The 19,752-nt window shown below is 37.2% G+C and overlaps 1 protein-coding gene across 1 annotated transcript in view; it reads left to right on the plus strand.

Moving 5' to 3' along the window:
• EFL1 (elongation factor like GTPase 1) overlaps nucleotides 1-18,903 on the plus strand; it is a 63,978-nt gene extending 45,075 nt beyond the window's left edge. The window contains exons 17-20 of the mRNA XM_040077587.2: nucleotides 987-1,134; nucleotides 4,377-5,380; nucleotides 7,899-8,083; nucleotides 18,350-18,903. Of these exons, the coding sequence (XP_039933521.1) occupies nucleotides 987-1,134; nucleotides 4,377-5,380; nucleotides 7,899-8,083; nucleotides 18,350-18,538 (1,526 nt within the window). The 3' untranslated portion in view covers nucleotides 18,539-18,903. The remainder of the gene's footprint in view (nucleotides 1-986; nucleotides 1,135-4,376; nucleotides 5,381-7,898; nucleotides 8,084-18,349) is intronic.
• The last annotated feature ends 849 nt before the right edge of the window (nucleotides 18,904-19,752 follow it).

Below are 19,752 nucleotides of genomic sequence, written 5' to 3' on the forward strand. Positions count from 1 at the left end.
AAATAAAAAAAGAATTCATAATTAATTTCTTTAAATTGTGTTCATTATGAAAGGCTGCTGACATGAGGTGTTTATGCATAGCTTTGATGTAATCTAGCCAAATTTGACTCAGCTGTGTTTGTTCATCCTCCATTAACTTTAAGACAGCTTTTTTTAAACACCTTCATTTTAGGGACAGCTGTGATTTATTTCACTGAAAAGCTCTCACATTCCTGATTTCTCCTCTTTTCAGATTTTAATTACTTTAAAGCTTTCTCATGGCTTACAGCTACTTCAGAATCCTTCCTTTGCTTTATTTGCAGTTATGCCTTCTAAGTAATCCATATGGAATACTTTTATTTTAGTAAAGTTAATGTTATTATTTATGTATTTGGAGCATCTTAAGCATTAGCAATTTAGAAGTTGCTACACTTAGTTACGAAAGATTGCAAGGAAAGATGACTTTAAAAAGTTGTAACAGATAAGAAAAGTTATAATTTGATAATTAGTGAAAATGAGGAGTGAAGTCCTGAATTTTGTAATCACGTCATTTCAGTAAAATTCAGGGTTTTTATTGGGTGTGAGCTGTTCATGAGCTGCATCTGAAGTTAATTGTGTATAGGAAGCAATGTAGCACAGTCAGAGTCAATAGGTGACTTGTTCTACTGAACCTGCTGTAAAGCTGTGTAAACAAAAATGTGCAGTCCATTGAAGTGTGGTGTTATATGGTTATAATTGTGTGATCCAGATTTTCTCATCAGTACATAAATTGTTGGTGACAAATTCTGAGTGCAGCTTATGTTTTCAGTTGCTGCTCTTAAACCGTGCTGCTCTGTGTGACTCATAAGCAGAAAATTAAAAACTGGAAGTTTTTGCATATTCCTAAAATTCCTATTTGTGTTCAGGCTTCCATAAAAATGAGTGTTACTATTTCTCAGTTTAAGTCTATCCTGTTTCAAGTATTTCTTTCCCAGTATTCCTTTGTTAATAATACCCTGTTTTGCCAGGTGATATGCCTCAGCTGGTCAGAGGGATGAAGCTTTTAAACCAGGCTGATCCATGTGTGCAAGTTTTAATCCAGGAGACAGGAGAACATGTGCTGGTGACAGCAGGAGAAGTTCATCTTCAGCGCTGCTTGGATGACCTGAAAGAAAGGTTAGAGGGGCAAGGAGGAAGAAATATTTTTAGTTCAGTAGGTGTCTGTTGTATTTCTCTGTCAGATGGGTATCTTTGATTTATATTCTGGTAAAATAGAGCTTTATCCACAAACAGTTTTTACCACTGAGTCATAAATGTACCTTTTTGTAGCTATAAAATTATCTGCAGTTGGGTAGAGGCCACTAGCTTATCACTTCTATACATCTAATACACACTTGGGGCACTTTCTAGAAATTACAAATTGCCGTACTTTCAGGAGTCTAATTAAAAATGTAATGTGGCATTTGTACAAAATAAAAAACTGAGGGGAATCATGTTTTATAAATGAACTCTGAGAAATTATAAAGCACCAAGACCAAAATTGTATGTGCACACTCCATCCTGTGCCTTTTCTCATTGACTTTATTTTTTCAAATGTTAATCTGTTCTCATTCATGAATAGTATTTTTTGCAAGCACACATGCATATATTTAGTATCTCCTAATGTTTCTTCAAATGGCAGAAGAACAGATGTCTGAAACAATCCCTTCCTGTAACTTCATCGACTAAAACATTTCTGGTACTTCTGCCACATATATTTACTGGCATTTTCTTTCTAAACCAAAGAGCAAACCTGATGAATAGTTGAATGTTTGTCTTACTGTACCCATTCTCATTTCAGTTAATATCAGAGAACTGTAATTTCTTATGAATATTAGACTGGATCTCTTGTAAAAACTGGTGTATGTTTTAATGGTTATTCTCGTTACAACTTACTGCAATGTATTTTTACCGCTTCTGAAAACATAGTATTATTTATTGATACTTTTTGCTCAAATGTAATCTGTTTAAGCAAAACTGGTTGTGCCTGTCTTTAGCTGCAGTTTGCATAGCAGGATTGTATTATTGGCAATGGTCCAAATCTGAAAAAAAAAGAAAGATAAAATAATACTCCATGACAGGGTAATGGGATTATAGGGAGCAGCTAGTATGACTTACTTACATACATTTATGTACATTTACATTCCTAACCTTTTGGTTTGTGTTCATAATTTTGGAGGTTTTTATGAGTTGTCATCTAATTTGTCTTTTCTTAGAAGAATGATAGCCTGTCAAAAGTGACCATTTTGTATCCCTGTGCTTGTCAGCATTGTGAGCAGAAACAAGGAGACACAGATGGGCAGCGTTCCCACTATTGTCCTGCCTGTGGTTCATGATTTCTCAGATGAGTACCAGCTCCCAAAAGGAATTAGGAGCAGGTTGTGTTCGCTATGGAGCTCATGCTTCTTCTAGATCTCTCAGGATTTGGCATATTTTAGTTGGCATTCCTCACACACCAGCTTGTGGTAATGCCTTAGAGGCTACCTAGAACAGAGGCTAGAAGGGTTAAAGCAATAAAGCAGGCATTTATTAAAAAGGCCTTCAAAGGATGGACTTTGGGCAGTACAAGAGCTTGGCTGAGGCTACATCAAGATGGACAACAGGTCACTCGTTTTCACACTTTTGTAAGTTTTGGTCCATTTACATATTGGGGTTAATTGTCCAATTACAGCTTCAGGTTATGAAATCCCATCCCCCAGATTTCTCTCCTCAACTCACTGTTTGTACTTTTTGGGCCTGAAGCTGCAGTGGTGTCCTTGGTTCTCAGGCTGCAAAAGGATTGTTTTGCCTAACTAAACTGTGAGGAGGACTTGCTAACACTTTATATGAAGTTCAGATTTATATACTAATGCAGTACAGAATCTGGATAACATGAAAGCTAAAACTTAAGGCATCTGTGGGACAAGAATTGTTCCTTCCTTCTCTCCCCATTTTGTATGAAAAAAATGTCCAGAATGGGATCCTTGTCTTGCACCATTCCTGACGATTCTGTGTAAATTCTGACAGTGGTAAACTTGCACTACTTAACTATTAAAGTGTGAAAAGGAGATGTTAGTTTATGAAATGTTAGTTTTAATTAGCTCTCTTTGTTTCTGTATAAACATTTAATTTCTTCTAAGTGCACATAATTTGGAATAGCAAATGCTGAACTAGGGATCAAGACAGCATGTAATAGTAGTAAGAAATTAGACCTTGTAATGTTGAACATTTTTATTTCTGTATTGTACAATGTAAATTTTTAGAAATTTCTGTCCCAGAAGCATTTCAGATACTAAGCATGAAAGGATTAAGTTAACCTTTTTCAGAATGAGAAAGAAAAAAAATTAAGGTAATGGTGACATGTGAGCAAGTTTGTGTTTGTTTTTTTGGTGTAATGCAAATACTTGAAGAACTGCAAAAAGAATAAATCTCCTGGTTCTGACTCCCCTGGAATTAAAGTTTACAATTATACTTGCTTTTCTTCTGCAACTTTTTTATCACTGCCAAGATTTACCAAAGCATAGGAAATTTGGGTTATTCCTTCTGTTGTCATTTAATGAACCTGCTCAAAACGCATGGATGGTTAAGAAGGATACACAGCTCTGGTCTTTGAGTCTGTTAGATAATAAATAATTCCTCCTTTTTTCTTCCTGTCCTTCACAACATTTCACATACCTAAAATGTTTCACCTGACTTTAAAGCATCGCTTTATAGTATTAAGCTTTTATAATAGTGGTTATCAGACAAAGTTCTGTTAAGCTTTCCCTGTGCTTCATCTTCTCTGGACATCTCCGATCTGTGTGAGCAGATGTGCTGGCTCACACCAAGTGTCCATCTCTGTAGCATGTCTGAGCAGTGTGGCCAACAGCAGGGATAGGAGGAGTAAAACTGGAGTAACTGTGATGCTTTCCCAGGCTTCTGTCATTTTCAGTCCAGGGCCCTTTGTGGTTTGGTTGTCAGTTAATCCTGGTCAGCCTTTCCCATGCCCCACGTGGTTTTGTATTGCACCCTTGAACATCTGAAAGCTTCTTGTGCTTGTGTTCCTTTGATCATCTTTATTCTCAGTTTTTTTTTCTAGTTCTGTTTTGTTTGAGGGCAGAGAACAACAGCACATAGTTTCCAAGATGTGGGTGAAACAGTGATTTATGCAGAGGCACAGCAATGCTTTTGCTTTTATTTTCTTGAGTTCCTTTCCAAATATTTCTGAAGACATAAAAGGCAGTGCTTCTTTTTTGAAGTACATAAAATTTGAGTTTGAAATGCATTACCTAGTAATCTATGTTGCAATCAGATTTCTTCATGAACATCTGTTCCATGTTAAGGCCATTTTCCTACCTCCCACCTCCAAGTTTAAAATTATTTTCAAGATTTTAAGCTAATTCTTAAACTTTTTTTTGCAGGTTTGCAAAGGTGCAGATTAGTGTGTCTGCTCCTATTATACCCTTCCGAGAGACCATAACAAGACCTCCCAAAGTCGATATGGTGAATGAAGAAATAGGAAAACAGCAGAAAGTTGCTGTCATACACCAAACAAAAGAGGACCAAAATAAAATTCCTGAAGGAATTCAGGTTGATTCGGATGGGCTTGTCACAATTAATACTCCAAATAAGCAAGCTACTCTCAGTGTAAGAGCAATGCCACTTCCCGAGGAGGTAACTCGACTTCTTGAGGAAAACAGTGACTTAATTCGAACTATGGAACAACTCAACACATCTCTGAATGAAGATAAAAAAACACATGAGATAAATCAGAAGACTCTCGATAGAATCAAGGAATTCAAACAAAAGTTGGAGAAAAGTCTTCAGGGAAGAAAGTGGAGAAATGCTGTTGATCAGATCTGGTCATTTGGACCACGGAAGTGTGGGCCTAATATTTTGTTACATAATTTTGGTGGCTATAAAAGGTCTGTGTGGCAATGCCTTGGGAATTCTGTGAAAGAAGTAGGTAAATACAGAGACTTTGACAACAGCATAGTAAGTGGATTTCAGCTGGCTACACTTTCAGGTCCCATGTGTGAAGAGCCTCTCATGGGTGTTTGTTTTACAGTGGAAAAATGGGAAATAAGTAAAGCTGGAGATACGCTGTCGAACAGTAGGCAGGATTCAGGGGAGCTGGATGCCACAGAACATCAGCAAAAAGAAGATAATACTCTAGCAAGCAGCTGCACTGATGAAGGTCCCAGTGCAAATGAACACCAGGATGGGAACCAAAGTGTCACAGGCTCGCCTGAGAAAATGAGTAAACACAAAGGAGAATCACTGCTTGCAGACTGTTATGGCCCTTTCTCTGGACAGCTGATTGCCACCATGAAGGAAGCCTGTCGTTACGCTTTGCAGGCAAAACCACAGAGACTCATGGCAGCCATGTACACGTGTGAAATCATGGCCACTGCAGAAGTTTTAGGTAAGACTGAGAAAATAAACCTTGCCTAGAATTTGCCTTCTGATTTCCAAGGTGAGGTTTTATAAATGAGACTGAATCAGAAGGTATAACTTCATTAAAAGCTTTGTCAGGAGTCTTTTATAGTTCTCCAGTAGATTCTCCAATGACTTTCTAATGCCTGTAATATTTACACTATTCTGAATGAGAATTCAGCATTCTTCTTTGCTTATCTGAACCATAGGCATAAAGAACAATGCTACACCATTTTGAAATGCAAGATACAAAATGTTGCCTTTCTATGAAGTTTTTGTAAGACCAGCTTCAAGTAACCATGTATATCAACAGTGTGCCTCAAAATTAAGCATAAGTTCCATGATGAGATGGGAAACCTCTCCTGTTCATTAAGGGAATGCAAGATCTTGGCAAATGCCATATTAAGATATTTTAATACAATAATGCCAAAATAAAATCAGGGAAAGGAATATTAAATTATTGTTGCAGTCCAGTTGGTAATTCTGTATTTTTAAGTAGCATCTGTATCCTTCTGGTATGCAAGTTGCTCAACCCAGCACATGCCAAGTGGTGTCACTTATATTACCTTACCACTTACACCTACTTAGACTTGTTTTTATGACCTACTTATGACACCACTTAACTGTATTTGTTCTTGGAGTTTTCCATGGGAGTTGGTTGCGCACTCGGATCCAAAGCATCAAGATTTTCTTTAAAACTAACTTCCAGTGCATTCAAGCTATCAGCAATTTTACTTTGACTGTACTGATCATGTCACAAATTACAGCATATCCCATGTACAATACTTAAATACTTGGTTACTTGTAAAAAAAATTTCAGCTGTTGTGCACACAGTGGTGCTGATAGCAGCCCAAAGACCAAAAAATACAGTTGTTGCAATGAAAAGAAATGCCTTTGAGTGAGCAGCTGTTTTGTGCAGGTATATGATCCTGTTCTTTGCTGGAGGTACCCTGTAGTAGGCCTGGTAAAGGGTGTGCTGCCATGGGCTTATGGGCACATCACCCTAAACATCCTCTACTATGACAGGGAACTTTGGCATTTCAAACTCTTTTCTAATGTGTAAGATTATTAATAGCTGTCAAAACTGGACGGTGTTTTGTTCCATGTTGCTGTTCCAGAAGCACATTGGCACAGTACTTCTGAGTCTTCTATGTCAAGCTATAAGCAAGGTACCAGTTTTTAAACCTGAAAAACACTGTATAAATTGCTGTTTTCCAAAATAATCACTACCCAAAAAGCATCATGGTTTACGGTGAAGTAATAAACATTCATTGGCTCATCAATTGTGCCGTAAACCCAAATGGGAACACGGCTTTTTGATGCATATATATATTTAATGAGTGTAATTTAGGACTCAGACATGCAAACAAATTAGTGCAGCCTCATGAAAGTGAATTGTGTTGTAATAGCCATGGACATGCACTTAGTTCATTAGAAATTCATGGGTTTAATTTTTATTGTGGAAACTTAAGCTGATAAATTGCATCCTCATTAAGAGGAGTGAAGAGTAGGTCTTCTATCCAGTCAGGCTTGGCAGTTGACATATGTCAAACCACTGGCTTTTGTATCTTTATTCTTTTCTTTGGCATTCCATACATTGACACCCTGTGAAGTTTAGTATATCTCCATATTGATCTGTTTGGTTCTGAGATGGTAGCTTCTGGGAAAGTGAGGTCTTCTGTGTTCTCAGATTATAAAACTTTTCCCTTCAGACTTTTCTGACAGTGAAAATAACTTGGACTGCAGCAGGGGAGAGGAACACAGTGTTTTTAAGTGGTTTTCTTGTGTGCTTATTATCTTGATCAACACAAATGTATTTGTTAGTTTTTGTCTGTAAATTACTTTTAAAAGCATGATACCTACTATGAAGTCAAGTTGCAGCTACTTTCTTGACATATAACTATATTTCAATAGATTGAATATTAACTTGGGAAAGAAAATTGAAATTATCCATGACTAACTTAAGACTGAATTTATTAAAAAACCAATTGAACTCATTAAACATAATAAATATGTACTATTTTAGATAAACCAGTTTTTTGTGATTAGAATAGCACTGCACTATGTGGGACAAGTACCATGTAGGGATATGATGACCCAAGCAAATTTCTAACAGTAGCTTGGATACAATTCCTAAAACACAATAATATTTTTTAGTAATGATTCACAAACGGTTATAAGAGAAAAAAACAAGTTAGGCACATAATCTGGCAAAGTGTCTTTTTAAAACAGTTGTATGATCGTATGAAATGGACATAAATGGATTCATCCCACAGTAATAATGTATTAAATGTTATTCAGATGGTTCTGCACATTGTATGGCAGAATATATTGTTTGAATTTAGTGTGTCCATTTGATTGATTGACTTACAAAAAAGAATTTTAGCCAAAAGAAGTGACGTATTTTACTTAAAGCCGAACCTTCCTGAACAGATATTGATGTATTTCTCTTCACGTTGCAGGATGTGAAGATGTTGGTAAGCTGATGAGAATTGTGTCTCCGCAGGTCGTGTGTACGCTGTGCTGTCCAAGAGGGAAGGCAGAGTGCTACAAGAGGAGATGAAAGAGGGGACGGATGTGTTTATTATTAAGGCAGTCCTGCCAGTAGCAGAAAGCTTTGGCTTTGCTGATGAAATCAGGAAGAGAACCAGTGGCCTGGCCAGTCCGCAGCTGGTGTTCAGCCACTGGGAGGTAAAAATATCTATTCACTCCATCTGTTTTGGTGATCTATTTCCTGTAGATGTGGCAGACTGGAATAATAAGCAAAAAAGGTTAAGTTTTGGTCGACTTTTGATTAATTCCTTTTTGAAATGGGGAAAAAAAGCCTTAAATTATTTCTTTTTGTAGGTATGCTGTTCATAAATGTATTTATATTTTGTTTAGATGGGATGCTTTTTTATTTCAGTAGAAAGTAAGTCTTTCATAAATGAAACTGCTTCTTTATAGATGTGTTTTCCTGAATTTATGTGCTCTTTTTCATGTGTTCTCTGGTAAACTTGTTTGGGGAATGGGAAGAAAACCAAAACCACAAAACTGCTCTAACCTACCACTAACATAAAATAAATGCATCAGTAAATCTAATGCCCGTGAAACTTAACCTCTTAAGGTCTAGCAGGCACCTTCCATATTCCAAGACAACATAAATTTTGCTTAAAAGGCACATTAAATTTCTTTCATTCTTTCAAAATGAAGTCTGCTGATAGTAAGTAATGGTGTCCTCAACATCATTCCTTTTGGTCATCCTTGTCACTTAAAGAAATGAAGAGTTGAATGTGAAGGTGTAAAGCAAGTAGGAAGTGAGAAAACTGATCAGGAGTGTCATCAGCTGAAAGTGCAGTGTAGTTTATTCCTGTGATGTGGAGAGTAGATCTTCAGGGAGGAAAAGAAAAGGCTGTAAATCAGAGCTCCTTGTTCAAGACACCTGCGTTGTTGAGCTCCTCAGAAGACTCCACTGAAGAAGCTTAAAGTGGCTTCAAGGGCAAAAGTCAGTGGGTATAAACTTTTCACCTTAAATTTTTCAAATAACTTAAAAGCGTAAGTTTTTCTGGGTTTGGTTGGGGGTGTTTGTTTGTTTGTTTGATTTGGTAAAGTGTTCCTTTATTTGGTGTTAGAAAACAATAGAATCTTTTGTAAATGGATGAAAAAAATTCTTTGTTTGATCTTCTGATATATTTTGTCACCTCAAATGTCAAGTCTCTTGAGTACAACCAACTGTAGATTTTTGAGGTCAGTGACACTCCCTGCAGTTGCCAGCTATGGGCTGCTTACCAATGTTTCTCTGAAGTATGTGCTGCTTTTTCACATGGTGTGGATTCTTCATCCACAGCTAAGTTGTCCCCCTAGGTAATATCTGTAAAATACTCCACTAACTGTATTTCTTTATTAGTAACTGTGGTAACTGCTTCAAGAATTTTTTGTGGATGATAATGGAAAAGGAAGACCTCTGCAAACTGGCCACATACTAGAAAAAGAGTATTTGAAAGAGTACTTGAAACAGTACACTTGGAAACATGATGTCTTGCTTGGCAGTGGTATTAGTATTAGTAAATGTATTAGTATTAGTAAATGCAGGCACCGAGGACTTTACGCTCCTCCCTGATATTGATTTATTTAATCTTCTTGTAGCTAAGTCCAACTTCACATAGAACCACGAAAGGAAAAACAGCTGCACAGAATGCAAAAAGAAGAGGGGAAAAAAAAAAGGAAGAGGGAAAAAACAAAACAAACAAACAAACAAAAAACCAACCAAACAAAAAAAACCAACAACAACAACAAAAAACACACACAAAAAAACCCCCAACCAAGCAAAAAACCACACTCTTCACAGAGGTGTACACAGAAAAAAATAGGTAAACTGCATCTTTTGAGTATAGTTATGTATTTTGGTTCTTGTTTACAGCCAGGTACAGCTCAGGTACCTGAAACCAGTGAGTGTTGGCTGTACTGTGTACAGTAATCTTGTCAGTTCTGGATGGGCTCTGAAGTGCAGCTGGTGAGGTTTTGTGGCTTTAGTGGTCTTTTGTCTGAACCTCTGACATCAGTGCCCTGAAGGAATATCTGCCAGAAGGACGTCAATTCCAGCTGACCATTGTTCTGTGCCAGTTTCTTTAGGATTTGTAGCTCCTGTGCTGCAGCACTAAGCAAAACCATGAACCGTGTGGCTCTCAGGCCTCCCCTGGCATGTACGTTCACTTTCAGTTGCTACGAATGTCACATAAGAAAATATTCACACATCATTCTAGGTTTGCATAGGACAGGGAGATTTGAACAACTGGTGACATTTTCTAACGCTGACCTCTGAGAGAGAGTATAATTACAGCTAGTATGTTAAATGCATTGGTAGTAGGAAAATTACTGTGTAAGCCAGTCACATTTCCACCTGGGGAATCTGTCAGTGGGGGAGGGTTGGGTTTTTTTGTCTCCATGAAAGCCATGCTCACATATTTTTGTGATAAAATAAGCCCTTTACTAAGCTACTAGTAATGTTATCTCTGTGCAGTGATGGCAGAAGGAGTGCATGTTACTCTCACAGTATCAAGACAATTTCTAAATAAATACAGTTTTCTGAATCTCTAGTGTTAGTATGACAGGGAAATCATGGGAAGTGGTTTGTATCTCAGCTCCTGTTTCTTCTCTATGAATTCTGCACAAAGTTGCATCAGGTGTTGCACAAGAATTTGACATTTTCACTTTACTGGTGAATTATAGTATATGTATCTACATGATAAACATCAGCATTTTATTTGAATCCCTACTATTTAATGCATCATTGTGTAAGATAATATGATGCGAACTTTGTGTAATCTTCAACTGTTTTTTTCCTTAGTGATAGAACTGTTACCCAGAGTGTGGCTGCTGCTTTGCTTGCACGCTCTCCCAAGCCTTTCCGTGGCATTCTGAGTGAACTTTGTGCTGCTGGTGTTTTCTCAGTGTGCTCAGCTCATTAGCTGAGTCCCTGGGACATGTATTTGTCTACACAAATTCCTTCTAATGTGTTGTTAACTCCATTTTGCAGAAAGTGAAATAGACAGTTTGGGGGATTTTTAAACTTCGAACACTTCACCTCATGGAAATCTCATGCAAAGAGTATGTTTAAGGAATTGAGATTTGAGTTCACTCTTTTATTATATTTCATTACTGTGATTTGTAGGCTCTAAACACAGGAAGGTCAGTGATAGAGCCTACATTTAAATGAAGCCATTTTGGTCTCTGAGGAAATGATATTGCCATTTTTTAAAAATTCAGTTAATGAATGGATCTTGTGTAGTTCAGATTGCTCCAGCCCCAAGGGATGGAGCAATACATAGATCGAGGTCTATCTTGTCAGATACTCCTTTTTTATTAATTTCTTCTGGCATGCTTATGCAATTTATTCCTGCCTGTGAAGTACAGCACCAAGTAACCGTTAGTGGGAGCTTTCAATTTAGTCCCAGCTTAAACTAACTAATTTTAAAAGCTAGGCAAATGTTATGTGTATTGGGTTTACTTGGCAGTACTTTCTTAGGTTTCAATATAAACTTTCTTATTTAATTCTTAATGGAAAATATTTAACTTTGGGATAATTATGAACTAGTTGTATTTTTTTTAAACTTTGAATTAATAATACACTTTCAGTTAATGTATGTTTTTTTGTTTCTTTTGTTCTCAGTTCTTTGCAAGTTAAACGTTTTACTCAGTCATGTTATTTTATCTTAATCATAAGGTTTTGAACAAGAAGGTATTTGTGATTGCACAACCCTTAGTATAATGGAACTCTCTTCCCATTTGGGAAATCTGTGTTAAAAGTGAAAAAAAATAATGCATGTGGCTCTATTCAGATGCTGATTGAATTTTCAGCAAGAATTGTCAAAGGCATCTATTAGTTGTAAAGTTGTGAAATGTGTAGTATTCGTGTTAAAACACATCTTTTAAATTGTGTGAAGATTAGCTATTAGACATACTTTTGTTCTTGAGGGGGACATGAGTGAACTGTAAACACATTTAATCAGGATTCATTGTTATTATTTGTCTCCCTTCTAAATAGAATAGTGCCTAGAACGTGCCTCAGGGCTGTGGAGAAAGGTAAGAGAAGGACTGTGTGTAATAACTGCTAGGAATATGAGACTTCTGAATCTGGCAGTTTTGTATTCTGAATTTTAATTCCTGCTTTTCGAATTGTAAGTCGTTTTGCAGCTCAGAAGATGAGGCTTAATATAGAAGTTGCTGGATGAGATTGTTAGGCTTGCATTAAACAGGAAGCAGGCTGAGGTAATGAGAGAGAATCTATTCTAGGTTTGAACTGTAATTTTACATACATTATTGCACCAGTGACAGTTTAGGCACATAAATGAATTCAAGGAGTAACCTGGAACCTTTCAAATATGAAAAGCTCATTGTTTTGGCAAGGACATCTGAAGCTAATTGAAACAGTAAATAAAAGTGGTAGGGGTGTGGCTTTAATTCTCTTTCTCAATAAATGTTTCTTAAGTATTAGGAAAAAATGCAGCAGTAGGGCCTCGCATCTCCTTTTTTTATTTCCAGTTACCAAATTCCCGTTAACAGCTCCTGGCTGAAGTCAAGGCTAAAGCATCGCTGTTGCTGTTTGAGACACAAACAAGGATGATGCTTCTGAGCCAAAACAAACTTGTATGAGTTTGTAGCTAACGGTGTAAATGTTCATTATTACAATATTTCTTGGAAGAGGAGTTCTTGTATCTAACCAGGTATTTTCAGGCCTTGGCAGTCCCCATTATATGTTGTGTGTGGAAGCTCTGAATTATGGGATAGATTTGGATGCTTCTTTAGCTTGCAGGGTATCTGCAGACAAGGTACTTTCGTGTAGGGTATTCTCTGTTCTGGAAGCACACTGCCAGTACCCAAGTGGCCTTGAATTAGTGCAGCACTACCCAGCTTATTATATATGGTTTTCTTGAAAACATGCACCTCTGCAAGATCCTGCTGTTTTACCTGAAAGTAAGTTTACCCTAAAACTTTGTATTTCTCAGACATCTCAGATGTGCATATCAGCTGTACCTTTTTCAGTTGCATAGTCTTTGTCTATGCCATTGTCATTACTAGGTGATGGACACCACTTGAACTGTAAATGCTCTTGGAGTACCTTTATGCCATCCAATTTTCCAAGGTAGAAAGGATTCTGATCAACTGGAGGCTGTATCATCTTTGAAATTGTTTGTAATAGTTATTTTGATTTTTTTTTTAATTAAAACACAGGAAAGAACTTCTGGCATGATGTTTTTCCTGGCTTTCTGATGGCTGCTGGTAGTAGCGCCCAGTCACACTGACTTTAATGTTTCTTGGGATTTCTTATTGAGCAGTTCACAAAGGCCATGATGTTGCTTGCTGGTCTTAAAATCTCCATCAGACAATGTAAGACTGCTCTTTTTATTCGTGGTCCAACAGAAGCATTTTCTACATTGATATTTGGCTCGAAAGAAATTTTCTGTCTTCATCAGACAGTAAGGAGCAGTAGGGGAAATGCTAACAGGAGCGTGGCTGTGTTCCCAAATCTGCCTGACCTTTTGGATGAACTAGGCAGATCCCTTCTATTTGCTTTTGATGCTTCTCTCAACCTTGTTTTGCATGATTAGGCTGCCTTAGGCAGAAACTGTTTCTTACCATCATTTTGTGAAATACACCAGACAATGGGACCAGAATCACTATTGGAGCCATCTGGGTGACACTGAAATGCAAATAATAAATCATCCTCAAATTAAGCCTTAAAATTCCAAGTCCTCTTGAATTGCAAGTGGCCTGCTCTAACTCATGTCTTACTGAAAAGCTTGATTAGCTTACATAATCATTTGCAGGATTAGTACACACTCTGTCATCTATCAGTATTGACATAGTATAGTTATTGATTATTATTACAGGTATTCAGATTACGTCTCTCACAGAGATACAAGCATTTATAGCTTGAATAATGAATGTTGTTAAGCTGAAAGGGAGTGACATCTGTTTTGCCTGTGCTACTCTGCATGCTCTTACTAAACAAGTCTTATGAGACTTCATTGTTTGGGTGTGTTGGTTTGAATAGTTGTTATATTTAATGAAACATCTTGCTTTAGAATAGTTTCTTTTAAAGAATACACATTCACTTACAATATTTGAAGTAATCTATTTACTTCTTTTGAAATACCTCATCCCAGCTGACTACATTATAAACAGTTTTATTTATACCTAGAGTAGGTTCTGCAGTGAGTGATGGCACACACTTCATGCATTTGACTGGGAGTTTTTATTTTTATTTTAAGCATAATGGAATTCTACAGGTGTGCTTATAGTCATACTTTAAACTAATTATATCACCCAAGTTTTCTAGAAAATGAATCAATGAAAATTAATTTAAAATGTTCCTTTATTTCAATGCTCCTTTAATAGGAACAGTTCCATCACTTAGGCATAGTGTTTGTAATAACAGATTTAAAAACTGTATCAGCTGCTGTGCAGTGATTCATATCCCTGTTTTGCATTTTATATGACCGCATTTAGAGAAAATGCTTGTTTTCTAATAGAATAAGTGCTGGTCCAGTGATCCACTGCAGGGATCTTGATACAGAGTTCACTTTTTAAAATAAATGTCTTTCAGAAGAGCCTTGCAGATGTATAGAAATACTCAGTTGTGCTAAGGAGGAAGCACTTTGTTGTGTATGTGTGTGAGCTGGGCTGTTTGCAGTTAAGGCTGACGTTGTCCCTGTCAGAGAATTCTGGTGTTGAGTAATAAATAACCACTGGCTAGTTCATGCTGTTAAAATGAAAAATTCCCAAGTCCTTAAAAAATTCCTGGAGAAAAGGTGTGCTGAATTTTCCAGTTACCAAATCACATACAGTATGGTGGTATTTGAAAATGTACTTTATCATAATGCTAAGAATACCATAATACCATTGGTTTTACAGAGTCTTATTCCTGATACTAGTGCCTCTTGACATCTCCTGTCTGTTATACTTGGGACATAAGGTTTGGCTGTGGTAATTTTCTTTTCTCCCCTGCTCAGTGGTTCCCAGACGCAGAACCCACTGGCAGAGTGAGAGAGAGGCAGACCTTTGATAGAAGGTTAACTGAATTGCTTCAGTCACTTAAAACTTTTTCATCTGTGGAATGCATATTATTTTGAATGTCCAGTTCTCTTTTGATTGAAGTTTCTATTTAGGAATGTAACTTTTTGAAAAAGGATTATCAAGATGCTGTCACATTTCTGATTTTAAGAGGAGTCTTAGGCCGTATGTTTTAGTTTTGTACTGAAAAAGTAGTACATAGAAACATTTAAATAATTCTAAATTAAACGTGGCATGCAGCATAGAATAAATAATGTTTCTGGGTGTCTGTTCTGCTTTGATCCTGTGGATCTTTCAGGACCCACAGTAAATGTCCTCTGGGAAATAACTATGCCATATTCCAGAAGGAATGGTCCATTTAGAATTCATCACTGAGGGCTTCATCCAGACAAAAACTCAATTTCTGTTGCAAATTCCAGAACCATTCCTGTGCGGTTCCTGTAAATGCAAACAATAGCTCAGGACCTAAAAAGCTTCTTAGCTCTGATTCCAAGAAACCCAGACCCACCATTCTGACAGTTCCAATTGTGAGGAAATTGATGACAATGCTTTGGCACCGTTCTCCTTTTGCATGCTTGCACTGTATTAACAGAGCACAGGGAGTGATGGATGCCACCTGCTATAAACATTTGCCTTGATGCATTAATATGATATGAAAAAAGAGGAATGGTAATTTGTGACTTTGCCTTCACTCACAGAATCAGAACTCTCAAAAAAGAAAAACTTCCTACTTTTTTGTTTAGGTCACTGTGTCAGTAACATCCCTGTGTGTCACAATAGGGCTACAGTGACTTCCTAAAGATGATGCCCAGGTTCCTCTTTTCCCATTGCTTACCACAACATGGTAACATTTGTGCTAATTAATTCTTCTGTCATAGTGGATCTGCACCGTTTAGGTAGGTGTGGTCCTCTAGCAGAAATCTTCTGATGCCACCAGATCTTGCTCTAGGAGCAGTGTGTAGTTATTTAGGCTGAGTTATTTAGGCAGGTTCATAAGCCAAGCTATCTCCTGAGGTAGTTCTTTGAAACCTAATTAACCTCTTTACAGCGCTGCTGTGCATCATGTAGCAGTACAAGGTACACTCAGGATTCTGTAACCCTGTGCTGGAATAGGTTTACCCTTGCTGGCTAATAGGTACTAAATAGTGCATTCAAACCTGCTGTTATGCTGACTTCCCTGAGACCTGTTGAAGCATAAAGAATTCTTGTCAGTGGAAGAAATATCCAGTGCAAAACTTCAGTAGAGCAAATCTTTCATCAATTATTGAAAGAGCCAGTCTGTCAAACTTGGGGATTTTCTTAAACATCCATTAGTACAGTGTCCAAATATTTACAGGTAGATTAGATATGTAAGTTCAGTTTTGTATACTTTTGGACTCCTCTGTTGTATTCATTCTTCAAGAACTGCTGTCTGACTGCTTCTCTCTGGGCGTAATTTCTGGGTGTTACATTTCTTGCCAGTTAAAAAAAAGTCACGAAAGGGCACAGTAACAGTCTTTAACTTTCCAGTTTGTAGCTGTAGAACCTCCCTCAGCAGTACAGTCTGAAACAAATCCTGAGCGTGAATCACCTTCATGTGTTCTTAGACTTGGAAATTTTTGTTTGCTCAGCTCTTTATGCAGATCATGAAAGGGTAAGTCCCTGGTAGCTTTACATCATTAAGATGTTCAGGATGAGCATCACTACAACTTCATCAAGTCAGCATGCAATCTTCACTGCCCTTTTTCTATATTTCTAGTGCGTAAAACAACAGTGAAACTTTCAAACTCTCATAGAGTGGGGACCATTCTTTTTTTTTATTTATGTAAGCTGTCAAGGAGTCACCTTTTAAGTTTCTATGCTTTGGTTATAAGGCCCTGTGCAAGACATCAGAATGGGTATGACTCAAGCAGATTCTTCTGTGGTTAGACAGTCCTTATGTTTATGGTAAAAAATAAACACCGAAAAATTTGGAAAGCTGTTTCAGACTTGATTTCTGAGCTCTACTTGCTTTTGGTTTTCAGCCACACAACCCTGTGCATAGTCATTTCCCATGGAAATGACTGAGATTGGCTGTCACTTTCACCACGAGTAATACCCACTTAATTTAACAAGTCTGTGCATGTGCTTAACTGTAGCAAACGAGAACTATTTTTGTTGGTTTAGCTTTACATCCCATTTTTGCAAGATTGAACCTACAGTATTGCCTAATACAAATTAGACTGCCACAGTCATTCTTCTAACTCCCCATAAAGTGTGATTTGTGTGGTTGTGTTGGGAGTTATTTAAGATGAGGTATTAAATTAGGACTCCACAATTGTCGATGTTTCTATGGAAAATCGTCCATCTTCAGTCATCATTTTTTAATTCCTCTTCTTGCTAGTATGTGTAACCTGAGCTTTAGGAAATTTTGCTTAGGTTGAAGTACCATATGACAATTGAAAGGATTTGTCAGAAGAAAAAGTTTGCCACGGTAGAAGAGGCTTAAGCTAAAATTGATTATTTAGGAAAATTACTTGCCTCCTTGTCAGTTATTAGTGCTAATATTTCAGAAACTATTATAGCATAATATGCTCGGTTGTTAAAAATATTGTGATTCTTGCAGTAACTAATACGTGTCTGGACTGCTTTTTCTATGACGATTTTGTTTAAGAAACGCATGTGGTATTATCTTTAGGATTTTTAGTAAAAATATGTTATCTGTAACTTCATCTTGTGAGGAAATCTACAATTAAGTAAAATCAGTATTTTTGAAATTTGCGGTTGAACCTGTGTCACACTGTGGTCAATTCCATCCCTTCCTAGTGTTCATATTTAGAGTTCTCTATAACACCCTCTGTGGCAGTCCCAGAAGTGTGGGATATATAGGAAGAACTGGAAATAAAGGCACATCCAGTTATTCTGTGATCATGTTAGGTCTAAAATCAGTTCTAGAGAAGGCCTACAAAGCTGCAAGAACAGCTCTGCTCAATGTGTTAGAACCAGAAACAGTGATTTTTAAACCATCTGTCCAACTCGGGATTTGGATTGGAAAACGTAGGACACAGAAATGAGCACAGATCTTCAGTTCTGACAAATTCTAATACAATTGTTGTGCGATAATATTCTAAATAAGGAGCTCTCTTGAAAATTGAGAACTTTCTGAACATTATCTAGCACTGTTTGCTGATGGACAGTTGAAATTGCTTTTAGAATAAACTGTGCAGATAATTGCAGCTGAATTTGAAAAGTTATTGTGGGCTTCTTAGGGCAAGAGCTGCAGAGTGTGTCTTAACACTTGTTTTCTGCTTCCATAGCTAATTGCAGGCTTTCCACACAACTTGATCTGCTCTGCTTTTGTTTCTCTACTTCAGCAGTTGATTACTTGAAATATGCTAATAAACTTTTGTACTACTTTACTCTTTTTTTGTTTGTTTCCCTTTGTAGATCATTTCAAGTGACCCATTCTGGGTCCCAACGACTGAGGAGGAATATTTGCACTTTGGGGAGAAGGCAGACTCGGAGAACCAGGCCCGCAAGTACATGAATGCAGTGAGAAAGAGAAAGGGGCTGTATGTGGAAGAAAAAATCGTGGAGCACGCTGAGAAGCAAAGAACCCTCAGCAGAAATAAGTAGCTGTGTCTCTCCCTTTCTCTCCTGATGCAGCTAAGTGCGGGTGGAGTGTTTTATATGCAGCAGATGCAAAATTTCATCTGGACTTTGTTCTTTGGTACCATTTTTCTTACATGCTTTGTTTGTGGCTTATGTTTTAATAAACTTAAGCCTTTCCAACTTTTGTACAGAGAAAATAGTTTATTTATTGAAATAAAATAGAGGCGTATTCACTGCAATGGGTCTCAATTTTTAAAACCTAATGTGCTATTGAATGTCCTGTCACAAGGATTAGGAACTCCCAGTTGGTTTCATTCTGATCTGTCACATGTAGTTACAGTAAAAGCTGGTTAGCTAGTTTCTTGCAAATAAACCATGCACTGAATTTAGCTCTTTAATGATTTTGACTGTTTTTTAAATTAATTTCTGTAATGCATTTGTTTCTTACCCATGCTTTTCCTAGTTACTTATATGTAAATAGATGTAAGCCTGTTAGGAATTTCTCATCTGTTTTACTCCATTCTCATGTAAGGAGTTATTTAAAGCAGTAATATATCTTCTATATATAAATCAGAGGGCAAAAATATCATATGTAGAAGACAGCACTGCAAAAAGCTGAGCAAGATTTGTCTTATTTTCTCTCCTTAGAACATGCCTTATTAAAAACTTCAGTTTCCACAGACTAGGTGAGGGAAGTGTCTCCAATATAAATGAGAAACTGGACATCAATTTTCTTCCCATACTTTATGCAGGAAGTAAAGTACATTGTACTTGAAAACTCTGGAAGTAAAACAGCACTCTTGGTTAGAGAGAGCTTCCTCAAGTATGTCTGTCTGAAACGTTTTTCATTTTTAAACCTAGTGCCAGACAAGTGCCATTTACAGATGGGACTAGAAGCTTGCAGGTCTGCTTAAAACCTCCCACAGTGCGACTTGGCAGCAGCACTTGAATTGGGAGCTCAAGTGACTTTTCTCCTGGCCCTGATCATATCGACCTAAATTCTTTAGGGAAGGTATCTGATAGTTTTGCTTCTTCTATTAGGGTTTTTCCTTTCTAACTTCAGTTTGGTTCAGAATGCTGTGTCAACTTTTCTGTGCTTCTTGCTGGTTTCCTTTGGAAGCAGAAACAGAAGAGCATGTGGAGGAGAGGATGTGAATGAGCTGGATTATTTTGTCAGCACCGCTTTTTTTAATGCATAGTTTGAATTCTCACATAGCTTCTGATTCATTTTGGTTCTT

Source organism: Hirundo rustica, chromosome 13 (genome assembly GCF_015227805.2).
Source record: "Hirundo rustica isolate bHirRus1 chromosome 13, bHirRus1.pri.v3, whole genome shotgun sequence".
In the NCBI taxonomy this organism is placed as follows: Eukaryota; Metazoa; Chordata; class Aves; order Passeriformes; family Hirundinidae; genus Hirundo; species Hirundo rustica.